At 48.2% G+C, this 27,001-nt stretch overlaps 1 protein-coding gene across 1 annotated transcript; it reads right to left on the bottom strand.

Moving 5' to 3' along the window:
- Positions 1–1,548: 1,548 nt before the first annotated feature.
- SAG (S-antigen visual arrestin) lies at positions 1,549–27,001 on the bottom strand. Its single transcript, XM_079782048.1, has 14 exons — positions 26,870–27,001; positions 23,574–23,634; positions 21,372–21,416; positions 19,372–19,565; positions 17,764–17,823; positions 16,246–16,322; positions 15,021–15,156; positions 13,968–14,052; positions 11,913–11,985; positions 8,124–8,261; positions 7,752–7,829; positions 6,435–6,458; positions 4,606–4,674; positions 1,549–1,698 (listed from the first exon to the last, which is right to left on the bottom strand). The coding sequence occupies exons 1-14, from the start codon at positions 26,942–26,944 to the stop codon at positions 1,590–1,592; spliced, it is 1,224 nt and encodes a 407-aa protein (XP_079638174.1). The 5' UTR covers positions 26,945–27,001; the 3' UTR covers positions 1,549–1,589.

Raw genomic sequence — 27,001 nt, 5'->3', positions numbered from 1 at the left:
CAGGAGAAAGGCCTGGGCTGGAGGGGTCACATGCTGTGTCCTCTTACCATGGGAGAAAAAAGGAAGAAGAAATTGTGTCTGACCTTGCAAACCCACAGGCCAAAGGCCCAATGCTCTTCCTGTTATCATTATTATTATTATTCCTCTAGAAATGAATATTCATCCCCGTCGATATAAGTGCCTCAAACTCAACCCAAGAGTTAAAACCTCACTTTGTGTATGTGGACTCCTGTCCAAAGTCCCCAGGTGGAGCCTCTGGTCTATATCCCAGTCCCCAAGACACAAACCAGCCTGGCATCTGGCAGAACCACCCCAGCTCTGGGCACCTTCATGTGCACGGACCCCACACTGCTATCCAGCCCTCTGCCACTGCTCTTGGTGCTGGAGACCTGACCCCAAGTGTCACTCCTTACACGACCCCTCCCATTCACCCTCCAACCTCCTGTGAGTGGGTTGAACTGTGCAGAACTCTCTAAACCCCTTTTATCCTGCTCCTTGGAGCATGGACCAGAGCTACCCATCCCCCAAGTCCCTCCAGGCCACCAAGAGAGCTCTCTCTGCATCATTAGCAGGCCCCCAGGCTGGGTACCACAGGCCAGGAGGGTCTCCATGAAGGACAGGGCCCTGGCATCACCTTGGTTTTCCCTCCTCCCCCTGAAGCTTCTCCTTTTTCCCTGACACAAAGCACTCTCTCTCTCCCCGACCCCTTTTAAGCCCAATCTCCATGAAGATACCCTAACCAAGAAGCCTGTCAGGCTTGCAATGAATCCCCTCTTCTAGGGCAACATGGTCTTAGGGTTGGCTCTGCCATAGTGGGCCACAGGGCACTGATCCACCTGACCGAGACCAGGAGCTTCTGGTGCTGAGCCACAGCTCTGGGTAAATGGCGGGACCCCAGGAGCCTCTCCAATTTCTGCCCAACCCAGAAACGGCAGCTCAGGTTCTTCCTTTAATTCAGTTTTCTGAGCCACTCCAAGGTCCTTCAATGCATTCCTTTCCCACCTTAAACCAGTCAAATCTGATTTTATTGCTTGCATTCAATAGAAACTTAGCCAGCAACCCAGAGCTCAAACAGGGACTCGGCCCCCAAAGTTGAATCAGTGAAGTGTGTTTGGCCCGCATTTGTCCTCTGTCTGGTTGATCTCAGGAGGGTCTTTTGTAGTCCTGAAGCTAGAATTGGTCAATGTGATCAGAAACACTGCCTCTCCCCCATATATTTCCAGGGAAATGGCTTACACAGGACCCTAGGAGAAAGCCCAGGACACACTGGGCCCCACAGGTGAGCACATCCATTTGAGCTTTCTTCTCACCTTGAAGAGCCAGAGCTGAGCCGTTGCAGGGAAGGTTGGCCTCTTTTTTAGATTCTGCCCTCCCCATCCCAGACTCAGGTACCCTAAAGGCTGCAGCTTCTGTTGGTGACATCACTCAGCCTCCCCAGCAAGCCAGCCTGACTCAGGACCCAGCAGAACAGACAAACTTTATTTCTGTGAAGAGACTCACACTTTGGTGTGTAGCATAACTAAAGGGCTAACTGTGGGGCTTTGCTCATCGGACTGCTAATATCCCATTCCCGGTCCTCAGTCACCTCTTCACTCATCCGCAGCTGTCTCCTGGTCCTTCTTCCCTTCCTCAGGATCTCCTGAGTCTTTCAGATTTTGACGAGCAAAATCCTCAAAAACCAAATTTTCATCCTGAAAACTAAAATTAAACAAAGAACATTTTGATCATGGCACACTTGCAATGAAATCTCGAGCAAAACAGATCTTCTTTTTGCAACAAAGGGACCAATGGAGAGTTTCCTGCATGATGAACACAGAACCCCACCCTTCTCATAGCTGTTCATGGAAAATCTCTTTAATGGGCAAAAAAGAGCAAACACCCACTATATCTGTGCATGCATGCACATGTGAGTGCATGTGTGTACACACATGTGTACATGTGTTTGTGTGTGTGCCTTAATACTAGGAAACAAAAGGAAAACTAGGGTCCAAACCTGTGTCAAGAGCATGAGGTGTGTACAAAATGACCCTAAAAGAGGTTGTGCCGGATGAGAAAGTCACAGAACACAGGGCTACATAGGGCAGTGGCTCACCTTTCCTTTGTCATAGCTGCGGCATGGAATGAAAAAGAGAGAGATTAGCATAAATTTTGTATAATGGCTGCACTTGGAAAATGTCTTCCTTGTTTAGTGATTTATATTTGGGGGAATAAAAGGTCTAGATACATACATTTCATGATAATGGCATGTAATTCCTTCTTCTTTGCCTTTTCCTGCTCGGAGAGCCTTCTCCCTGAATTTTTAGCCATTGCTTCCTTTTAAAGTGCCACAACCCTCACCTGCTCAAGAGGACCAAGCCACAATCTCACCTCTAGAACCCTGTCCCTGGTTGGCCTCACTCTCTCTGATGTCACACTTCTCTTTGAAAGCGTCTCTCCCTACGTGCCCCTAGGACTCATTCCAGATCAGAGTCCTCAGGTGCTGTCAGGATCCAGGCTGGCCCACTTCAAACAGTCCACACGTCCAGCTATTGAGGGGTGATCCCTGGGACTCATGCTTACCCAGCATCCCCAGAGGTTGGGATGGGCACTAGACCTTGAGAACTACCTCTGGCCCCTCTCCATTTCTCTGTTAGCATAATGATCTTCATTTTGTTGGGTTATATTCTCATGTGTGTTTTGCAGCCCCAGTTAATTGCTATTCATTTGGGGTGTTTTTTTGTTCTTTTTTAGCTTTCTGCCTCCCTAGTAAAGTACTGGCTGGTGCAACCCTCAGTGGTGAGCCAGGAAGAGCGAAATGATGCTAAACAACTCCAGATGGTTTCTCGGGAGCCCCGTGCTGATGGCAAGCCACTGCTCTTGTGTCTCGTGCCCACCTGGAAGCCAGCCCTGAGAGGGAAGTTTCTGTGTGGGCTGCTAACCACAGGAAGCCTACAGAGAGGCTGACTCATCAAAACATCCCCTGGGCAAGAAGCCTCCTGGACCCACTCAGCGCTGAGCATAAAATTATACTAAGCGGGACCATCAGCCCGGAAGAGAATCCAATCAACACCCTGCGTTCCACGTGGATGCTCTTGACAGGGGACAATAAAAGTGTGGTAGCATTTCTACAGCACTTACTACACGCAAATTACTTGGCCCCTGGCCCTGGCAGAGCTTCTCAGCCACAACCTACCGTTTCCACTGCTTGGAGTCTGTCATCTAGGCCAGGGAGCAGGGACCTAGGCAGGTAAGACGTGAGCACACATCTATGAATAAAACTGAGTGACTCATAAATCTCTGGAAATCAGAATTACCAGGCCATCGGGTGACTTGTCCTTTTTCCCTGAAATCTCATAGTATAAAAGACCATTGGTGAGTCCAGATGTGTGATATGTTTGATGTAAGGACCAGAATGACTGGAACATGGAAATGTCATTCCCAGAAAAGGAAAAATGCCACTTCCCCCCAGCTCAGCCATAACGTCTGTTCACAGCTGCAGAAAACAATTTCACATAAACTGTGACATCTCCTCAGGCCACAGTTTTAAAATAGCCTTTGAAAATGTCCTTGAAAGAGACCAGAATGCATCTCAATCTCACGTAGTTCAAAATAGTATTTTAATGACACAAGCATAAGTGAATAAAATAAACATGGCTAGACTGTATGCTTCCCCCGGGGGAAGGTTTTGGCAAAGCACACTGAGCATTTGAATCCAAACTATTTGGAAAAGATGCTTAGAGACAAAATATTTTTGAGACAAACCCAAATGAATCTGGGGCCCCTTCTACTGTTCAGATGCCATTTCATTATCCATTTCATAAAAGCTAGATATAAAGTATAAGAAAAAAAGAAATCCTGCTTGCTTACACCACTTTTACTTCAAATGTTCCTTACTGCTGTAACTGTGAGATTCCCTTTCGGGCAGGTCCATTCCTCTGTCCTGACAACTAAGCCACTTAACACTCAGTGGAGGATTTTTCTCAGAATTTCCCATATGGCACCTGTATTATTTTTGCTGCTTCGTCAATCTTTTTTAAGAGAGCTCTGTTGAGATCCAGTTCACATAGCATACAATTCACCATTCACGTGTACAGGCCAATAGTTTTTAGAACATTCAGAGTCGCATAGGCATTGCTTCATTTACTTTTAATATCTGTACGAGAGCCAATAGAGTTACAATTCAAAGGAGCCACGGTGTCAGGACCCCAGCCGGTCTGACCCTCTTTCCTGGTATTTTCTAGCTTCTCATCACAATCTCCACTGTCAAGAACACTCATCTTCCTAAGGCCTGCTAATGTTTCCAAATGAAATGCAAAAGCCTCAGGATCTCAAATTTATTTTTCACCTTAAACTTTCTTTACATCTAAACCTAGGTCTGTTCAACAGGAGAACCTATGCTTTGAAATCATTCCTGACAAAACCTAACAAGGTTGCCCATGTCTGAGCCCAGGCTGCTACATCCTCCATACCTGGCTCAGGACTGAGCATGTGAGCACGCCTTCTCGGAGCCAGGCACCTTGAGGATGACATGGCCACGCCCACCCGTGCTCGCAGGTGTGGTCAGGAAAGACTAGCAGTGAATTTGTAATCAATCTGAAAGTTGTGAATGACAGAGAAAGTCAGGACGCTGGGGACTGACCTGGGTCCTCAGGCTGTGGGTGCATGAGGCGGAACGGCACTTCAGTGGCCACTTCACTACAAAAGAGAAGAACGCAGATTATTCTCACACACACAATTATAAATTGCACAGGATTCAGTGAGATTCAGAGCAAAACAAACCAGATGTCAGGAAGTGATCAAGTAGGAATTTTAAATGTATTCCCTGGCAGGTGGTCCAGAAACTTCACTTACGCATGGCTGAGGCGTCTAGGATTTTCAGGTTCCTTTCCTCCTGGTTATTAGTTTCAGTGACACCATATTGTGGTGGAGGACAGGTGGAGAGAGAATAGTTTTGAAAAATATCCTTTGCTGCCGAGACCGGTTTGGCTCAGTGGATAGAGCGTCGGCCTGCGGACTCAAGGGTCCCAGGTTCGATTCCGGTCAAGGGCATGTACCTTGGTTGCGGGCACGTCCCCAGTGGGGGGTGTGCAAGAGGCAGCTGATCAATGTTTCTCTCTCATCGATGTTTCTAACTCTCTATCCCTCTCTCTTCCTCTCTGTAAAAAATCAATAATATATATATATATATATACATATATATATATATATATATAAATATCCTTTGCAAAAATGTACACAATTTGTATGTGTTACATCTATGTAAGGCTGGTCGGTTGGGGATCGGGGGGACAGTCTCTTGAATAGAGAGCAGAATAAAGATGAACAGAGATCGCCAAATTCCAGAAGCTAAAGGGCTTTGGGGCAGATTGGAATTTATATAAAAAGAAGAAAGGAAAGGAGCCAGGAAGGAACGCAGAAGGGAAATCTAGACAAAGGGAGAATGGAAAGGGTGTGTGGGAGTCTCTGTGTGTGAGAGAATGTGCTTCACCTAGGACCCACCTCCTCCCGCCCCTCGGTTACCACTTTGGTCGAAGCACATGTTTACAAGGCCATTGTCACCACGGCCCAGTACAGACGTACAGATGGGGTCTAGAAGAAGAGGCGTGCCCTGGTTCCAAGTGAGGGAAGGAGATGGTAAGAGTCGGGGTGAAGGAGTATGTAAGTTCAGTGCCTGTCTCCAACATGTCTCACCTGCTGCCTCTTTGCGCATGGTATGAAAGGCAGCTGTCACTATTCACAATAGCCAAAAGGGGAAACAACCCACCAAATGCCCACCAAAAGATGAAAGGACCACAAAATGTGGCGTATCCATACAATGGAATATTCTTTGGCCATACAAGAATGAAGCACTGACACACGCGACAACATGATGAACCTTGAAAACACTATGCTGGGCGAAAGAAGTCAGACACCAATGGACAAATATTGTCTAATTCTGTGTACAGGAAATGTCCAGAATAGGCAAACTTTTGGAAATAGAAAGCAGATTAGAGGCTGCCAGGGACTAGGGAGAGGGGCAAATGGGAGAGAATACAGGTTTTTCTCTTGGGATGGTAAAAACGTACAGGAGCTCAGTGGTGGTGACAATCACACAACACTGTAAATACACCTGACACCACTGAATCGTACACTTTCAAGGGGTTAAAATGGTAAACCTCATGTTATGCATATTTTATCAAACACACAGGCACACAAAGGCAGCTGCATGGAGTGTGCCGGTTTCCTGAGTGTGTGTGTGTCCTTGCCCAGGTGTAGGCTCAGCTGTGGTCTCAAAGAAACATCCCCACCTCTTGGCCAAGTTTTGCATGATGCACCCGAATGGCAGAGGGCATGGTTTCATAACGGCTCTGAGCACAGCTGCCAGGAAACCAGGTCCCACCGTGACTGTTTTGAACCCCAGGTTTGTTCCTTTGGTACCCTGGAATCGAGCGGAGAAGGAAGGTGAGGAGGCTTACCTGGAGGTGAACTCTCCCAGAAAGCTAGGAAACAAAAGCGGACAGGGCTGTGGTGACTGCCCACCATGGTAGCATGGCCCCATTTCCCATTATTTAGAGGAGGGACGTGTCCCAGTCCTGTCCTTCACTCACAACTTTTAGGATCTTTGTGTCCCTGAATATTCAACTCCACTATTCCTCTCCCCTTGTGATTTCTCAAGTGGATTAGTTCAAGTGAGGAGGCACTTAGGTTCAAGCCCTACTGTTTAAGAATAAACCACAGATCAGAATTTCTCTCTTGGCCACAAAGATTATTGTAAGAGAAACTCTACTCTGCTTTACATCCCCTTGGAGAAAATGAAAGAAAACACTGGACACTTTGAAAAACACACAACAAATACAAACACTGTTAACAACATTTGCAAAATCAACCTATGTTCTACTTTGCTGCCCCCAACCAAAATTTGGGCAACTTTTTATCTACTCAGAATTATGGAATCTATTCCTGGACTTGTCTTTGATGGTTGAACTAACCAAGGCTCATAGAGGTTAGAAGCCAGAGCCATTGGCAATGGAATTTGAAAAGCAAAAAGGAGAATTCAAAGTTTTCCCTTTTAAAAAATATGTTCTTAAAGTTAATTTTAGAGAGATCAGAAGGAGGAGGGAGGAGCTGCCTCCTGCACGCCTCCTACTGGGGCTCAAGGCCACAACCCCAGCATGTGCCCTGACCAGGAATTTGAACCAGCAACCTTTTGTGCATGGGACAGTGCTCCAACCAACTGAGTCGCATCGGCCAGGGCTCAAGATTTTCTCTTTTGGAAGAGGTTTTAAAAATGGATGAAATTCATTTTATTAAAAAATATAAAACCATTTCCTCGGAATTCTGAGATATCTGTGCTCTTGAATGAAAAGGAAACTCCCAAATCCTGTGACTACACATTGGGAAGGGACAGAAAGATCTCTCCCTTATGGGCTGCCTCCCTGAGATCTACGAGAGTTCCCTTGATAGCCACCATTCTTTCCTGAGGTTCAGTACCACACTGAACTCATCATACTTTTTTGCATGTCAACTTCCACCACATGAGCATAGGCACACCCACTCTTGTCATATGGTACTATCAGTGCACATATTTCATCATCTAGTTTTCTACCTTTTTCCATGTGCTGTTCTATCAGACAGAATTATGAAACTAAATCAACAGAGTCCAAAACTCTACTTGGTAATCGGTAGAATTTGTGGCTCTTCCTGTGCTTTCTGTCTCCCCATCATTCAGGAAGGAAACAATTTAATCAAAGGCCAAGACGGGGCCAACAGAGTGGTGGGACTTGGACACTCACCCTGACACTGTGAGCTTCACCTTGACCTGGTAAGACACCAGGATCCCGAGGACGGTCCGGTCTATGCCCTCCTTTATGCTGCACAAACAGAAAGGAAAAGTAGAAGAATGCAGGCGAGCAGTAGAAAGCAAGGACTGGGAAACCAACCCCTCATCTCCACGCAGGCACACCATCATGGGGGCCTCTTCTCAAGGAACTGGTGAACTCAACCAAGCTGTCAAAGTCTTAGAACTTTCTAGACTTGGGGCACGGGGATTCCTCTCCTGTTTGTAGCTTGGTGTTTCCGCTCTGGAAGTTCAAGAACAGGGTGTGCTTCCTGGTTCTCCCTGCTCTGCCTTGCACTGAGTCATCTCCTGAGCTCTGAGGACTCACATGGTGCTGGAGGCAAGATTTGTGTCCTCGTGCTTGATTTTCCCATCCAGGGCGATGCCCCTCCGTTCTCGGTTGTTGGCCAGCAAGGGCACCAGCGTCAGCGTCGTGGTCAGAGTACTGTTTGGCGGCACTTTTTCTCTGCAGGAAGATAATCGGAGAGGCAATTTGGCTAATTGCTCTCACAGCCACAAAGCCACCAGGAGTCCCTGTGTGCCCTCAAGCATGTTCCAGATCAAAGCTCCCTGCAACTCATTGGAAAGGTAGTTCAGCTGCCTGTGCAGTTGCCTGACGAGAGGCAGAGGAGTATTACTGACAACTCAAAATAGGCTGCCAGCAACAGTACGACATTTCCTCGAGTCCCTTGGTCTGCTCCAATCACTGAATTCGAGAATGTTCTGTGGGGTTAAATGATACCAACTGGCCCAAGGGTTAAGGACCACACCGATCTCCTCTTGAGACTGTGAACTACACAGTTGGCTGCAGGGCTACCTGTCACCAAACACTGTCACTCTGAGGGGGGGTGTCAGCATGTCCCCATGGTGGTGGGTTATCGAGAAAGGGAAGGCGAGGACCTCCATTTGTGAACTAGAGACTGCACCGGTTTGGATTCAGAGCAGCACATGCTCCCAGATCTCCTCCATGGTCAGTCCGACGGGGGTGTTCCCACCATCCGACAGACCCAGGGAACTGGTACCAAAGCGTAGATTTGAAATGGAGCTGGGGACACAGCAGCATGCTTCTCCAGGCCAGCAGGACCCCGCTCACTGATCCCAGTGGCTCTGCCACTCATCTACACACTGACTCCAGGGCACGCTGAGCCATCAGAGTGGCCTTGTGCCTCTTCCCCGCCAACCTTATGAGCATGTAGACACTCTCAGGATCTCCACTTTGCAATCAGGGAAGCATGCCGGGCACACGCTGCACCTTCTCTCTGACTGCTGAGCTCAGAAGAGCCAGTAGCCTATGTCAGTCCATGCTGCCTGCACACCCCCCACCCCTGTGTCTGGCCAGGGGTAGGCGGCACTGGGCCCTAAAAACACTGCCCAGGAGTGGGCCTCAACTCTTTCCTTAGCCTGCCCTGAGACAGGCTGGGAGTCTGAACTACCTCCCTCAGAATGGCTTCCCTATTTGAGCCCCCTGTGGAGTTCCAAGCAGCTGTGGCTTCTCTCACCTGCAGTGTGTACGGGAAGCTCCTGGGCATGCTCATTACAGAATTCTGCTGGAGCATGAGATGGCCCACACCCTACCATCTGGGCCCTGTGGGAACCTTTCGCGCGCTCTCTCTCTCTCTCTGCATATATATATATATATATATATATATATATATATATATATATATATCTAGAAGCCCGGTGCACGAAATTCGTGCACAGCGGGGGGTTGTCCCTCAGCCCAGCCTGTACCCTCTCCAATCTGGGACTCCTGGAGGGATGTCCGACTGCCCGTTTAGGCCCGATCCTGGTGGACATCCCTCTCACAATCCAGGACTGCTGGCTCCCAACTGCTTGCCTGCCTGCCTTCCTGATTGCCCCTAACCGCTTCTGCCTGCCAGCCTGTTTGCCCCCAACTTCCCTCCTCTGCCAGCCTGGTCACACCTAACTGCCCTCTCCTGCAGGGTTGATCACCTCCAACTGCCCTCCCTTGCAAGCCTGGTCCCTCTCAACTGCCCTCCCTTGCAGGCCAGGTGCCTCCCAACTGCCCTCTCCTGCTGGCCATCTTGTGGTGGCCATCTTGTGTCCACATGGGGGCAGGATCTTTGACCACATGGGGGCAGCTATATTGTGTGTTGCAGTGATGATCAATCTGCATAGTACTCTTTTATTAGATAGGATAGAGGCCTGGTACAGGGGTGGGGGCCAGCTGGTTTGCCCTGAAGGGCATCCCGGATCAGGTGGGGGTTCCCTTGGGGTGTGGGGCGGCCTGAGCGAGGGGCCTGTGGTGGTTTGCAGGCGGGCCACGCCCCCTGGCAACCCAAGCGGAGGCCCTGGTATCTGGGATTTATTTTAATTGATCTTAGAGAAATAGGGAGATGGAGAAAGAGATAGAAACATAAATGATGAGAGAGAATTATTGAGTGGCTGCCTCCTGCATGCCCCCACTGGGGATCAAGACCACAACCCAGGCATGTGTCCTGACTGGGAATCGAACTGTGACCTCCTGGTTCATAGGTTGACACAACCACTGAGCCATGCCGGCCGGGCAGGAACCTCTCTTTTTTTTTTTTTTTTTAATATATTTTATTGATTTTTTACAGAGAGGAAGAGAGAGGGATAGAGAGTTAGAAACATCGATGAGGGAGAAACATCGATCAGCTGCCTCTTGCACACCCCCTACTGGGGATGTGCCCGCAACCAAGGTACATGCCCTTGACCGGAATCGAACCTGGGACCCTTGAGTCCGCAGGCCGACGCTCTATCCACTGAGCCAAACCGGTTTCAGCAGGAACCTCTCTTAACACGTTTGGTTTGAGCCACAAATGACAAAAGCAGAAATTATATCCTAAGGGGAAGGTAACAGGAAGAGGGATGGCCAGCAAGGCTACTTCCCAGGCCCTTCAGGACCTGGGGTTGGATGGTGGGCAATAGCTTGTGAATGAGGTGTGACCTGGAGTGATGGAGGACTACCCACTAGAGTCCAGGGAGCCCCAGGGTTCAAGGATGAGGGCCATGCTCTGCCGCTCTCGCCTTCTGAGTGGCTTCTGGTCTGAGACCCATTAGCATGTTCCCACCTAGCTTTCAGTCTTCCTGCTACTTCTTGCTAGATTGGTTCCTAGTTTCCTAGGAACCAATGGAATCGTTTGATCTAAAAATGTACCAGGAGCTGAAAAGAGAACCAGATTATGGGTATATTCGGGGAAACTCAGCTGAGGACCATTCCCTCCTATCACTGTTGAGCATATGCCTAACAGTGAGCCATGAAGACTCCTAGGTCACAGTGTGCAAAGATGCTCCTAAAAGAGACCCTAGGCTTGGTTGGTGAGTTATGCTTCTTTCCTGCATAACTGGATCTGCTTTGGGTAATAGTTTATCCCAAAGTTACCTTTTAAATATTGGGTAATATTATCTTGCCGAATCCATTTGTCTTTCCTCACCACCCCCTTCCTCTAACCATGGTAATATTGGTACTTAGAACATGCCAGCTAGACAAAGACCTTCCCAAGGGATCGTCCCTGGGGCATGGAGGTTAGGGCTAACCCCCAGACACCTGTGTGTTTAATGACTCTATCTGCCTGCCTAGCACAAAGCAAGAATGGGCAGGTCTCTCCCTCCACCAAAAAGAAGCCATCTCAGTTTTGATTCTTGTTTTTGATTCTATTAAAGGGAGAAAAGTCATTTGTGATAAGGGGCTGAGAATTGACCCAGCATGGTAATCCAACTGGTATGAGATTTTCAAATTGAGGAGAAGATCAAAAGATAGAGAGCCCTCCCTGGGATGACAGACTGTTTGAGTATCTGTTGGGGGCAGGGAGGTAAGGAATAAATAGTATCAAGTCTCTAGCAATGTCTTCCAAGGATACATAGAAGGTCCAGCTGTTCCCACTGCGACATTTCTATGCTTATTTCCCTCCTTTCCATCTCATCTTAGCTTGACCAATCTCTCAGAACTCTTGGGAGTGAGAATGGAATGGAGATGCTAACCTTCTTTGCAGCCCTTGAAGTGAGAAAAGGGAAGAAAGTGAAGAGCTGGTGAGCTAGCTGAGCATTCGCTTCCCTCGTCAAGATGAAAAAAAGGGGAACTTGACAAAGAAGCCTGGGCCGCCCAGGAAATAGAAACCCAACAGTTACTCACTGTGCTTCCTCCTGGGCCACCGGCTTGACGTAATAGTCGCTCGAGTAGAGAACCACATTGGCCACTTGTTCCACTGCAGAGGGAGGACAGGGGTGGGCGATTCATGTGGGGTCCTTCATGCAGGTGCCTGGTGCCGCCTGGCCTTCTGGGGGTGCAGTCGGTCTTCCTTCTCTAATGCTTCTCAGGCTTAGCTTTCTCAGCTCAAAGCTTAAAGGCTGAGATTTCTGAGGCCACTTCTGTTCACCAATATAACTTGCTCTGTGACAACTCCTACCCATGAGCCAGTCTCCTAAAACTGCACCTCCTGGGAGGCCCCTTCTCTCTGCTGAGCCCCTGATATGCCCTTGGGTGTCCTCCCAAGGCACACAATCTTCCAGCATCAAATAACTCACCACTTGCTCTCCTCCTCCAAACCCACCCCTTCCAGCATTCTCTATCTTACTGAAGGGGCATCTCCTTCCAGGTGTCCAAGCTAGGAACCATCTGGAGGCCCCACAGGATGGGCTTGTGGGTGTACATGGTGGACAGGAGGGTGGGCTCTGGAGCCAAACTACTTGAGTTCAAATCCCAGCTTAGCTGTCAGCTGTGAGTTACTTAGTACCTCTAAGCCTCAATTTGCCCATCAGCAAAATGGGAGTGATAACTGCGTCTAACATATGGGTGTTGTGATGATTAAAAAGATGATTTTTAATCTCTACTAAAATAAAAATTGAGCCTCAGTGGTTGAGCGTCGACCTATGAACCAGGAGGTCAGCGTTCAATTCCCAGTCAGGACACATGCCCGGGTTACAGGCTTGATTCCCAATGTGGGGCGTACAGGAAATAGCCGATCAATAATTCTCTCTCATCATTGACATATCTATCTCTCTCTCCCTCTTCCTTCCTCTCTGAAATCAATAAAATATATAATAATAATAATAATAATAATAATAAATAAATAAAAATTGAGGATTAAAAGAAACAATTTGTTTGAAGTACTCAGCCGAAAATTTAATAGCTTCTTAAAAAAATTAATGGTGTTGACGTTAGCATTCATAAAACTTTGAGAAGTAATTTTAAATCAAAGAACCAAATGATACTTTCACAATCATGTTACTTTGTATTGAACACTAAATAAATAAATCAGGTTCTATAAGGAATTAAAGGCATATGAACTAAACCAATATAAAACAAGCCGTAATTTAAACATTCATATTAGCATCAGGAAATACCTAGAATTCTTTAGTATGCATGCAGCAAAATTCCTGAACCTTATCAATGACCCTTAGGGCATCTTGGTCTGCCTAGGGTTGGCTTCATTTTAGCCTGAAAGTCCTAGACAACCTGGAATGGTTAGTCACCCTAACACACAGTCTATCTTTGTCTTAGTCATCAAATGTTTGAGTTGGAAGCGAACTTGGAGGTGTCCCACCTATGTTATTCTGTCGTGTCTTTTTTATGTAGCCCATATAAGACCATTATATAAGACCCTGCACATTGACGCCCTTTGAGCTGAGGAAGTGTCGGAACAGCAAGTGGGAGGCACCTCTCCTGCAGTATTGGTGGGGCTTAGCCATCACCTTGTGGGGATTTAACATGACCGGCAACAGTAGCACTTTACCATTTACAAGCCCTCATAAAACCCAGGGAGGTAGACCAGGAGCCCCTGCCATGAATGCCAGTGGGACTTGGAGAGGATGTGCACAACAGAGCCCTCAGGAAGCCAGTGTCCTCAGGCCAGTGTCTTCCCACCATGCTGTGCTGATCTGGCAACACAACTCATCAGTGATCCCAGGAGGAAAACTGTCCTCGCTGTCCTGAGACCTGACACTGGGCCCCTCCAGGAAGATCACCTGTCAGGACGTTGACCCCAGACCAAAGGCAGCCTTAAGCTGAGATGACATCAAAGGGCTTTCCTCCCTGTGAGGCCCTGATGTCCATGACAACAGAGGCAAACAGGTGGGTCCAAGGACCCAGGAGGGCATTATCTGACCAGAGAAGAGACCCTCGGGAAACAGAACTAGTTTGAGAAATTCCAAAAGACTCCACCCTCCAGCTTTGAGCAGAAGGTCCTACCTAATGCTTTAATCTTCTTTACTGTCTTCTCTGTGTTGTTGGTCACAGTCACGGTCACAGAAATGGGTTCCCCATGGAAGTAGACCTGAAAACGTTAACAGATAAATCAGAAAATGGGAACAGAGTGTGGTGATATCTTTAATCTCATGGCTTTCTAAATTCATCTCAATTCTTTAACTAGAATAAAACTGGCTGGATCCCCATACTTTCAAGGAAGATAAAGTGACAACCATGTGTCTCCTCTAGAGGAGGGTCTGGAACACACTCTGCCCGTCTGTGGGTGCTGAGACGGAAAAGGTGACTAACACAGAGCAAATCGAATTGCCCGGAATACCCAAGTCCTGAGAGTCACTGCAGAGTTAGCCTTGGGATTTTGGGTGGAACCATAAGGTTATTTGGGGAAGAATGATGAAATGGAATGAAATCAGTGGGGTAGAGCTCTCCTCAGTGGAGGTGCCTGTGTAACCTGGGTCCAGGAAGGCAAGCCCTTGCACATGTGTGAACACACATGCTTACACGTGCATACATGCTCATGTAGGCACACACCATGTGCACACAGAGTATTTAGGCTCTTGCCAACATGTGTGTGTGACTCTTGGTGACCAGAGGGGCCAGAGATAGCCTCAGCCAGTGGTTCTTCACCTTTTTTGTTTATGATACACCTCATAGATGACATTAACCTGTGTCATGGCCACCCCCTCATGGTTGTATTTTCCAGGGAAATAAACAGTTTGCAATACCACACACATTGATGCCACACTAATAAATGAGGCCCATGGGCAGAGAGGGGTAAAGACAGCCTGGAGTCAGGGTGTGACATTCTGCCCCTCCCATGGCCAGTTGGTCAGGACTGACAATGAGTGGAGTGCAGGTCAGTGTGACCCTATTCTAATGGTCACCTTGACTAGCTCCAAATGAAGAAAAAGAGCCAATCGTTCTCAATGGTTGGTACTTAAGCTGTCCCTAGAAACACACCCACAGCAGTTAGGGCACTGGGCGGAGCCCAGCCCCAGACCTGCTCCCACACAGGGCACAGTAGTACCCGTGGGTTACCTCTTTGTTCAGGGAGACTGCGAGTTGCAGGGGCTTGTCGGACATGAAGAACTGCCAGGCGGCCTCAGCCCGGGGCTGGGGACCCATCTTGGACGGCGCGTGCTGTACCTTACGGATCAGTAAACGCACAGAGCTCCTGTGGACGGGAAGTCACAGACAGTCCTGCAGTTAGTGCCCGGGCCTCTTCAGGATGGCCCCCAGGTCTCTCTCCCATAGTCACGCTGGGACCCAACCAACAGCTGAACCCAATGAGGGATGGGGGAGGGGCCCGGGGACCTGGTTTCCAGGCCTTTCTCTGTGATTTCACCAGCTGGGCCACCTCCTCTGGGGGGAAGCTGATGTGGGAATTCATGTCACGTGCTTTACATGACATGCTTCAAATGTATGCTCCATCACTGCTACTCATTACTATGGCAGCAATAGGTGTGTGCTAAGTATGAGGAGAAAGTGTAGGGGACGGAGTTAGAAACTGTGTTCAGGTACAAGAAGAAAACAGGTCCGGCTGGAGTGGCTCAGTGGTTGAGTGTCGACCCAAGAACCAAGAGGTCACTGGTTTGATTCCCAGTCAGGGAACAAGCCCAGGTTGTGGGCTCAATGCCCAGTAGGGAGCGTGCAGGAAGCAGCCAATTAATGATGTTTCTCTCTCATTGATGTTTCTATCTCTCTATCCCTCTCCCTTCCTCTCTCTCTCTAAAAACAAACACAATAAAAAAAAATTTTTTTTTTTTAAAGAAAATGGGAGACCAGGCCTGGGAAGATGGGAGAGATTTGAGGTATTGCTCAATGAGCAGAGTTTCTGCTTGGAGTAATGAGACATTTTGTGTGTAACTATGCTTACACAACATAGTGAATATACTTAATGCCACTGAATTGTACATTTGAAAATGGTTAAATGGTAAACTTCATGTTATCTATGTTTTACCAAATGAAAAAAATGACAAAAGAAGAAGAAAACGAAAGAAGGAATCTGGAGGCTTTCAGGGTCTTACAGGAGCCCTTGAGGTTGCTAACTCCCATCATTCTCTTTCGGTCCCCCCCCCCCCCCAAATGATCAGTAACTGATCCTTCGGAGCCGGTGGAGAGGTTGTCCCAACTGCCCTGTGCTAGGGAGGCTCCATTATCCTCAACCTGCAGCCCCCCTGGGGAGAGTTCTGCCATAGACACAAATTGAAGGGTGGTCTCTTACCCGCTCCCACCTGGCCCCTCACCAAGTCCCACAACTTACTTCTTGGGAATTTTGTCCTCTTCATCATTGGTGCTGTCTGTTGCGAATGCTTTGACCTCGAAGTCAACCCCACAGCACTGCAGGGACAGAGAGCAGACAAGATCAAGGTCAGCACCACCCTTCTTGGATGGGTTATATGGCACTTGGGGGTGTCACTTGGCACCTTCTCTTTTGGTCTCGGCCTTATCCTTTTCAGGTTTTGCCACCAAAATGCCATTACCCCGCATCACCCCGGCATTCTTAGCCATACAACACCTTGCTTCTAGTCCCCCTGCCCTCCCACTGTGTGTGTTTCCTGCACAAGCCACGTCTTTCACCAGTCTACCATGGGCACACACGATTCCTTCTTCTGAAATGCTTAATGCTCCTCTTCCTCTCTTTTTCATAATTGACAAACTCCTATGTATTCTCCAAGCCCCAGCACAAAGGTCTCCTCAGCTATACGGCCCTGAGACCCCCAGGCATGCAGATGCCCCCTCTCCCAGGCCTTGCTGGCCTCAGTTCACACTGAGCTCTGATACTTCCTTTCCCAGGATGGACTGAAGGTTTCACTTTGTTTGGCTGGCACAGTGTCCCCCAGTCTGATTTAGTGACCTCGTCTTCCTCCATCTGGGCTGCCCACACCCTGTTTTCTGGACCAGTGGCTTTCAAATGTCTCACCGCCATGGCAACAAGTCAAGTTTATAGTGTGGCCCTGCCACTCTGCCTTCATCTGGCATGTGTCTAGCTCCCTCCCCCAGGTACCTCAGATGCCAATGGCTCTTCCGCCAGTAATCCTGGGTCCCAGTACCTTCCATTCTCTCCTCCTGTCCGCTGTCCTCCTTCCTTGCCTGGAGTCCCTGGTCCACCACGGTCACTGCTCCCCTGCACAGATTCAGCCCCTTTGCTTCTCTTGTCGGTTCCCAGCTCAGGTTTGGCCACTCCAACCCCATTCTCAGCGAGTGGCCAGAGCGATCCTTTGGAAACCTAAGTCCAGAGCCCACCAGGGCTCCCATCTCACTCAGAAGAAGTCCTAGTCTACACCACGGTCCCTGAGGCCTTTCACGATCTGGCCACACCTCCCACACCTCTCTGACCTGGTCCCACATTTCCCCCCTGCTCCTCCCGCTCCAGCACACACCATGCAGCATCTCCTCTGCCTGGAAAGCTGTCCCCTAGGAGGGAATGGTGTCTCCTTTACCCTATTTGAGAGGCCGTCCTTAAACATCCTGAACAAGCACCCTCCAGACTCCCTTTGCCTCTCCCAGCCTCTTTCTCTCCAGAGCGCCTGGCATCCTCGGATGCACCATAGGTACTTGCTTCTTGCCTGTTTCTCTCCATCAACCTGTGAGGCCTACGAGGGGGAGGGACTCTACCATTTTGTTCACAAGGTTGCTCATGGTTAATACTTGCTGAAGACTAGTGACAGGTTCATTAGACGGTCTCTCCATGTATGTTTGAAATTTTCCATTAAAAAAGCCATTTTTGAAAGTCTTTTGAAGGAAGGAACGAATCCATGGCATTTCTTCTTGAACCCACCTTGCCCGTATCCTGCGGAGCTGGCTGCAACATCACCGAACAGGGCAAGTAGTCAGGAAACTGTGGAAAGAAACAACAGATCACTTCTTTCAGAGGTGATTCCACGTGGAATGCATGTTCATTGTGCAAAAACTAGAAAACGAGGATGAGGAGCAGGCAAAAGGAAACACATGTTCACGCTCGACCCCAATACCCAGAAGGATGTCGTGAACAGAACCACCCAAGAGTCTTGTGTACACCGGACACACAAATATGTATGGGGTGGGTGTTTTTCAGACATGGGACCCTGTGATGCGGGTGTCCTGCCATCTGGCTTGCTCACGTCACTGACCCTCAGGATGGGCTTGTGCTAGGACGATGTTCCTGCCATGAGTCACGGCTCTGTGCCACCTCTGCTAGGGCTCCCGAGACACCTTCGTTGGCTGGTCTTGACTTTTTTGCCATGACCAGCGATGTCGCAATAAGTATCCTTCCTCATCCCCCTCAGCACATGTCAATCAATTCCAGAGGCTACTCTGCTGGGAAGGGAACTGTCCGGTCAGAATCACACTTTTCAGGTTCTGATACACGTTGACATGTTATCTCCAAAAGGTAATGTCACTTCAGACTCCCAGAACCAGTGCACGGGACCACCCAGGACCATGAAGCATTGTTAAAGTGACTTCTTTAAAAAGCGTTGTGATAAAATATCCACAACTTAACCATCTCGCCACCCCTCCTCTTGACCCCCAGCTCAGTGACCTCAGGAGGCTTTTAAACTTACCATTTTATGGGCGCAGTCCAGTGGCATTCAGTATATTCACACTGTTCTGCACAATCCTCACCATCACCTCCAGAACCTTTGCATCATCCCACACCGAAGCGCTGTCCCCATTACCACTCACCCCCCATTCCCTCTCCCCCGCCCCTGGCAAACTCTATTCTGCTTTCTGAATCTCTGGGTCTGACCACCCTAGGGACCTCCTATAAGAACCATCATACAGTATTTGTCTGGCTTCTTTCACTTTGCACAATGTTGTAGCGTGTATCAGAATGCCCTTCCTTTTTTAGGCTGAACCATGTAACCTTGGAGGAGTATATACCAGTAATCGTAAGACACACTAGCAGAGTTCACACCAAGTCTCAGAGGACAGGCAGACTGGCCCTTGGGGAGCCAGGTGCTCCCTGGGGGAGACCCAGCCTTGAGAGGTGAAACGATTTCTCTGACATGACCCACAGAGCTATAGACAAGGCTTCTTATTTCACTAAGATCTCCTGTCCCGTAAGGAACTCTTCCGTTTAGAATTCCTTGGGACCAGCGGAGGGGCACGTCTTTCTTTTTATAGCAAGTTAAGGAATAACATGCGCATGTAATTAGGTAGTCAGATGAAGGGAAATATTTAAGCCGGTGGTTCAAACGGTGCCTTCAAAGGCTGAGAGGCTATTTTCAAGGGCTTAAAAAAAGACAACCACAGCCCGTACAATCTAGAATTTCCTCCAAGGGTGCAATTTGAAGGCCCACAAATGTGAAGTCACTCCTGTCCCCTTTCCTTTGCTCCGGGTCACATTACAAGGTGCTGCGGGTGAAGGAACCAGGGTAGGGGTGTGCACATGGTAGGGATCACCCACCGTGAGTACAAACGGGTACGTGTTGGCCCCCAGCTTCTTGATCAGGCTCTCCTGCAGTTTTGTGGGGGCATTCACAGCCCCCACAGGAGGGAACACCTGGACCCGGGAGAAGTACAGGTCCCTGCGGAAGGTCAGGCCCATCACGTCGATGTCTTCCTGGCCGTAGCGGAAGGCGCACGTCACGGAGACATACACTGGAAGGCAGGCAAGAGAAGGGTGGGTTTGCCCGTCGGCTGAAATGAGCATGGGCGACCACTGACACCATCAGTCACAGCGTCCGATCTTTAGCTTCTGGAGGGGATGGGGTTTGAGAACCATACCTCCCAGCTGGGCCACACACCTTTCCCAGGGCGTGTGTTAATTACTGTACAGGGGCATGTCAGGGGACTGGGGGCACCTCCTAAGAACCCTGTTACTTTGTCACCTGACCGCACTGTTTCTTCCATCTCACCACCCGTCCTCTTGACCCCCAGTTCAGTGCCTCAGGAGGCTTTTAAACAGTGCAGGTCACTTGGGTTCTGAGAGGAGGATGTCTGGATGGAGCTGAGGGCAAAGGTAAGAAGCAGAGGGAAGCTGTGCCAGGGAGCAAACAGGTCTGTGCCAGAGCTGGACGTGGGTCTGCGAGAGGAACTAGAGAAGCTTTTGAATCAAGTGAAGAGATGGAGTCGAATGCGGGAAGAAACCCCTCTTCCCACACTGCTGGGAAACAAGCATGCTCTAAGTCAAGCATGTCAAACTCGGGGCCCACGGGCTGCATGCCTCATTTATTTGGTCCGTGTAAGCCTTTGAGTTTCACATGCTTGCAGTGGCCACTGCTGGAGACTCAATCTGATTGAGAGATGTAAATTGTGCCCAGTGGACCAAAGAATCACATGAACCTACACACGTTACCACTGTCTTTAATGTGGTAAATAAAACCACACATTGTTCTAGAACAGTGGTCGGCAAACTCATTAGTCAACAGAGCCAAATATCAACAGTACAACGATTGAAATTTCTTTTGAGAGCCAAATTTTTTAAACTTAAACTTCTTCTAACGCCAGTTCTTCAAAATAGACTCGCCCAGGCCGTGGTATTTTGTGGAAGAGCCACACTCAAGGGGCCAAAGAGCCGCATGTGGCTTGCGAGCGGTTCTAGAACATAAAGCATACAGAAATGGTCCCCCATGTCCTAGGGAGTTAGTTGAGCATTTTGTCTGTGTTTGTCCCAAGGATAAGAGACACGGATCGCTTGAGGTGACCTGGTATTACCTTGGAGCAGGAGCCTTTCCCCGGCGAGGGCACCATGAGGAGGGAGGAGACAGCAGAGGTGGCAATGTTCAGCCCCATTTCTGCCAGGCCCCCTCAGTGCCGATGGCCCCACATCTGACATAGTTCCCGGGGCACATCCAGGGTTAGGAACAATGCCTCATGGTTGCCAGTAGCATCCACTTAAAAAGGCATCTTCAGAATGGAACTGAGTCTGTGACATTGCCACAAGGATAATTCAAATCGGTTCTAATTTAGTTTATGAACTGTTATTAGTGCCAAATTACCTGCCACACATCCCAACTGGCAGAATCTTCAAGGCAGCTGTGATGCTGTGGTTCAAAACCACCACAGTGAGCAGCAAGGCAAACCCTGCCTTCCTGCAGCCTCCAGTTCCCCCTTTCGGAGAAACCCACCAAGGAGCCCTCCTGCGGTTGGTCGTGGCATAGAACTACGTGACGTGGGGACACGTGCAGAGTTGATGGAGCCAACAGACCTGGGCTCCGGCCCTGTCACCATTTACTTCTCCTGCCGCCTCAGTCACCTGGCTTCCCTGAGTCCTCAGCTTCATCTGAGAAATGGGGACAGTGAGCTCTGCTGTGAGCAGGACCCGGCTCCTGAGGATGATGCCAGGGAGGGCAGCACGGGTGTGCAGGAGAGCCCCAGCGGCGCCCGGCACTCCTGCCACACAAACACCCTTCCCAGCGCCAGCCCAGACCAGACCACTGTTCCCGGAGGACGAGAGCTTCTCACCTCTCTTTCCCTTCACAAGCTCAGGATCCACCAGCACAACACCATCTATAGCAAAGAGAGAGAACAGTGGGGCTAGAGGAGGCAAGAGATTTTTACTTGAACTTATAAACTATGTTCATCATAGGAAAATTAAGCAAAGAGAAAAAAGTCACCTAAATTTCCACTCCCCAGAGATCTCCATGGTTAAGACATTGGTACAGAATTGTTGTCTAGATGTATATGCACTTACATGAATGTTTTTACTAAAGAAAAAGAGAGATCCTACTACACATACTATTGAGTTAACTGCTTTCCTCATTCAACAATATTGCAAACATGTACACGTGCGTGCGCGTGCATACACACACACACACACACACACACACACACAGTGTACTCATCATTTCAATGGCTACACGTTGCTCCAAAGAATGAATGTAGCATAACTTTTTAATTACCCCCCTTCTTGTTAGGGAAGTTAGGCTGCTTCCAATGATCTCCATTATAATGAATACTAGAGGCCCAGTGCACAAAATTCATGCACTCGGAGGGGGGCAGTTCCCCTCAGCCCGGCTTGCACCCTCTCACAGTCTGGAAGGGAAGCAGGCCTAAGCCATCAGTCGGACATCCTTAGCACTGCCGTGGAGGCGGGAGAGGCTCCCACCACCGCCACTGTGCTCGCCAGCCATGAGTCCGGCTTCTGGCTGAGTGGTGCTCCCCCTGTGGAAGCGCACTGACCACCAGGGGCAGCTCCTGCATTGAGCATCTACCCCCTGGTGGTCAGTGCGCATCATAGCGACCAGTTGTTCCGCCGTTCGGTCAATTTGCATATTAGCCTTTTATTATATAGGATTGCAATGAGCATCCTCATAGACACCTTCATCGGCACCCATGGTAGACCTGGGTTGGCCTTTGATAACACACTGCCAAACCACCTTCCAGAGACGGTTTTGCTGAGAGACATGCTCATCCTCAGTGCCTAAAAATGCCTGCTTTGTACACTCCTTTTTTTCTCTTTCAGTAACTATTTGAGTTGAAATAATTATAGAATCACAGAAAGTGGCAAAGATAGTACAGAGAAGTCCCTGTGCATCCGCCATCCAGTTTCTCCCAGTGGTTACATCTTAGATAATTACAGCACAACATCAAAACCAGGAAGCTGACAAGGATACAATGTGTGTATAGTTCTGTCATTTCATTGCCTGTGCAGAGCTGTGTGTCCACCACTGCAGCCTGGGGACAGCACTGCGCCCTCGTCAAGCTCTTCCTCGGCGGGCGCTTCCTTTAGGGTCACACCCCTTCCCCTTGGGCCCCTGGTAACTACTAGTCAGTTTCCCATTTCTGTAATTTTTCTCATCTCCAGAATGTTACATAAATGGGATCTACAGTACATGGCCTTTTGAGACTGGCTTTTTCTACTCAGCATAACACCCTGGAGATCCTTAAGCTGTTGTATGAATCAGTCATTCCTTCTTTTTTACCACTGAGCAGAATCTCATGGTAGGATATGCCACAGATTGTTTAACCTTCTTCATCCATGGGGAGACATTTGGTTCTTCCCAGTTTGGGGCTATTACAGACAAAGTGGCTGTAAACAAATGCGTACAGGTTTTCGTGTGGACATAGTTTTCATTTCTCTGGGGAAAATCAGTGCCCAGGGGTACAATTGCTGGGTCATAGGTGAGTGTGTGTTTAGTTTCTTAAGAAACTGCCAAACTATTTTCTAGAGTGACTGTTCCATTTTGCATTCCCACCAGCCATGTGTGAATGAACCAGTTTCTCTGCATCCTCACCCACATTTGGTGGTGTCAGTATTTTTTATTGTAGCCATTCTGACAGGCGTATAATGATATTTCATTGTGGTTTCAACTGGCATTTTTCTAATGACTAATGATGTCAAACATTTTCCCATGTGCTTATTTGACATCCATATGGCTTCTTTGATGAAATGCCTCATGTCTTTTATCTATTTTATAATTAGATTTTATTTTGCTTTTACTGTTGAGTTTTGAGTGTTCTTTGTATCATCTAGAGATGAGTCCTTTGCTCCTCCATACTCTTTAAAAATTATTTCCAATCAGGCAGTGGCACCTCATTGATGCTTTAATCTGCATTTCTTTGGTTAGATTATTAGCAAGCTGATTTTTATAAATACAAAACAAGTAGTTGTCTGATAAGTTAAAGGAACACCAGCATGAAAATTTTACTGTAAACTGAACTTACCCACAGGCTCTACTTGGTCAACATGGTCTATATAGTCCCTCTTCCCCAGGTAGATGGTCACCTGTGGGAAGAACAGGTATGGATTCTAAATGGCCAAAGTACAGTAACTAAGGCATTCGTCTTTAAATCAGCAACAACCAAACCTTTTAATGAGCTTTGAGAAGAGGAGTCACTTGGGTCTGCAGCCCGCCCATCTCCTCCTCTCCCCCTGGGTGGCCATGGACAGAGATGATGGGCTGAAAGTGAGGGGTGTGCTTTCCTTCGCCTCATAAATCTCCTCTGAGGAATCCTTCCACCCGTTTGGATGCACCCTGTTCTCTCCACCTTTACCCATCAAGCCCAGGTCTGATATCAACCAGTCAAACTAGTTGAATTAACTGATAATACTTTAGTAGAAAGTTACCCCTATGCAAATGAGGCTTCTCCCACCCATTTGCTTGTTAAACCTTTAATGTATAGCTGTGAGCAAGAAGATTCCCCTCCGTGTTAAAAGAAATTCTAGACTGAGCAAAGAGCCAGGAGTTCGGAGAAGTCTCTGAAATCCTACCAGATGAGCTTCCTTACAGGTAAACCTGAACCTATGCTCTGAGGGACGGGGGAGGGTGGAGCTGGGGGCAAGGGAGATGATCATTGTCTCAGCCCTCATCCTGTCCACCTCCACGCCCCTGGCAGCAAAGGTCTCTTTACCAACCCTCCTGTGGGAGAGCACAGGTTGGTTCACCACCAGTCACCACTTTAACTTGAGGTACTGTGAGTGCCTCGATGGTAAGAATTCTGTCCTTCAGCCATCACAGTACCTACGACAGTACCTGCTACGTAACAGGAATTCAATCAACATTTGCTAAGTGCACCAGTGAATGGGTGCACCCTGGCTAGCCCCCTTTTTCCCTAAGCCTCTTAAATTCATATTTTTATTTCCATAAATACCCCAAATCATTTTTGTTGGCATTAAATCATCTCCTAGATCTCCCCTCTCCCCTCAGATGTCCTGGAGTGAATCCCCAAGTCTTAGGTTATTTGTGTGATTGATGTTAAGGCACCTGAGAATAGCATAGCCAGGTGACCAGATGGGGGATGAGAGGTTGGGTGGTGGGGAATGCTTTCTGGGCAAAACAATTATGTGTATGAAGCCCACAGCCAAAAGGATGCTTTCATCTGCAGGTGAATGGTCACCGAATGGGGATGCAGCCTGATGCCAGAAAGGGCCTTAGGGGAACTGACCCTAAAGAATCCAGGAAGATAGTGAAGCATTTGAAGCTGGATGAAAAACCTGCAATTAGGTAGCATTTAGAGTGTTTATCTTGTACCAGGCACCAAGCTAAGCATTGTGGCTACATTATTTCATTTAACCCTCACAACAACTCTATGAGATGGGAATTAACCCCGTTTTACAGAGGAGAATACAGATTGTGATCATGTCAGCAGCAAAATGGAGAATGAACTGGCAGGTTTGGAAAGAAGGCCAGTTAGGCAGCTGAAATGGTCAGGAAGGGGAGGACTGAAAAGTGAGTGGGAGGGAAGAGGGCTGGTGACAGGAGTGAGAGTTATCTCCGTTTTCACGCTTTGGCTGTGAAGGTCAACGAGCTAGAAAGGAAACAAGCGTCAAGAGGAGTTGGTGGTGTTTTTAAGGTGCATGCAGTCAGTACTTGTTTTGCTGCTCAGGCAAAGTCCTGGTAGAGAAGGAGAGGCTGCAGATGTAGCCCAGGAGGGAGGTTGATGATGGAGGACGCTAAGGAGGTGGTGGACCATGAGACTCAGGGTATGAGTAACGTGCAAAGGCACCTCTTCCGTGGGAGTAGGAGGGGAAGGGAGAGGGGCAGGTAGAATGAAAGGTTGAGGAGCACCCAACGTATCTCCCCAAAGAATCAGAGCACTTGATGAAAATAATGGAGTTCCTCAGCAAGGAGAGGAGAGTAGCAAGAGACTGGGCAAAGCCTGATTCCCTTGTGTGACACCATAAAGATCAGAGAGTTTTTTGGATGGCCCAGTATAGGCTTCAGAAGTCAACTGGAAGAATGACCTAGAGCTACACTGTCCAATACGGTAGCTACTATTTACAGGTGGTGACCGTATAGGTACAATACAGCCATTCCAAATGGACATGTGCTATAAACGTAGACTGCACACCAGAAAATGCATGTAAAATATGTTTTCAATAATATTTATCATTTACATGTTAAAATGACAGTTTTTTGACATATTGGGTTACTTAAATTTAATATTAAAATGAATTCCACCTGTTTCTTCTTACTTTTTCAATGCAGCTATTAGAAAATTTAAAATTACATATGCAGCCCTAACTGGTTTGGCTCAGTGGATAGAGCGTCAGCCTGCAGACTGAAGGGTCCCAGGTTCAATTCCGGTCAAGGGCATGTTGCCTTGGTTGCGGGCACATCCCCAGTAGGGGGTGTGCAGGAGGCATCCGGCATCGGATCAATGATTCTCTCTCATTGATGTTTCTAACTCTCTAATCCCTCTCCCTTCCTCTGTAAAAATCAATAAAATATATATTTAAAAAATTACATATACAGCATTGCATTGATGGTGCTGAGCGAGATGGATGGCTCCTAAGAAGCCATCGAATGGAGCAAGGAGACCCCATCCACAGAGGCTTTGGGGTGGACCTTCCCCCGTCTCCCCTACCAGGAGGTTCATAGGCACATCTAGACCAGCTAATGTGCCTCTGATGGAGCCAATGGTGGCCTTATCTGTGTCTAGTATGCTGTTTGCTGGGATATTTGTGGCCACACAGCCACAGGGCAGCATGGTGGAAAGGGAGCGGCCGGCCATGCTCCCTTACCCAGTGGCCCTGAAGGCCCAGCGAGGTTGAGAGCACTGTAGGTGCACTGGAGTAGAGTTGTGTCGAAGCAGCATTAGGGCTTTCCCTGGGCAGGGAGGTGAGGTGATAGACAGAAGGCCAAATACAGTTATTGGCAAAACAGTGTTTGAAATGGTAAGTCATGGGTTCAAGGTAGGCTAAGAAGAGAAGTAAAATTGGGGGTTGGGTTAGGAAAAGAAGTAAAACTGGGGGTTGGTTGGAGAATGAGTGAATAGGAAAAAATTAAGGGTCTCAGGACTAAAGTCTTGCTGCAATTGAAGAGAAGTTGTGTTTCTGTCATTCACTTATATCTCATTTATCGTCCATCTCAGGCAGAGATAGAAAATAGACTTAGAGCTTCCTTTGGCCTCACAGGGTCTTGGTGTTGATCATATCTATTCTTGAAAAGGCTCCTTTAAAAAACAAATAAGCAAACAAGCAAACATTTCCACAAGCCACTCACTTCTGTGCCACTTACCGATTTGTCTCGGGAGATCTTCTTGAAGATAACATGGTGTGGTGTAGACTTACTGGTCTTGACGTTGGCTGCCATATTATCTGTCTCTGGCAGCTTCTTCCACCTTGGGATGTACGTTGGGTGTTAGGGGGC

The sequence above is a fragment of the Cnephaeus nilssonii genome, assembly GCF_951640355.1.
Source record: "Cnephaeus nilssonii genome assembly, chromosome: 10".
In the NCBI taxonomy this organism is placed as follows: domain Eukaryota; kingdom Metazoa; phylum Chordata; class Mammalia; order Chiroptera; family Vespertilionidae; genus Cnephaeus; species Cnephaeus nilssonii.
Note: the sequence above shows the minus strand (reverse complement) of the source record. Positions and strands in the feature narration are given on the sequence as shown.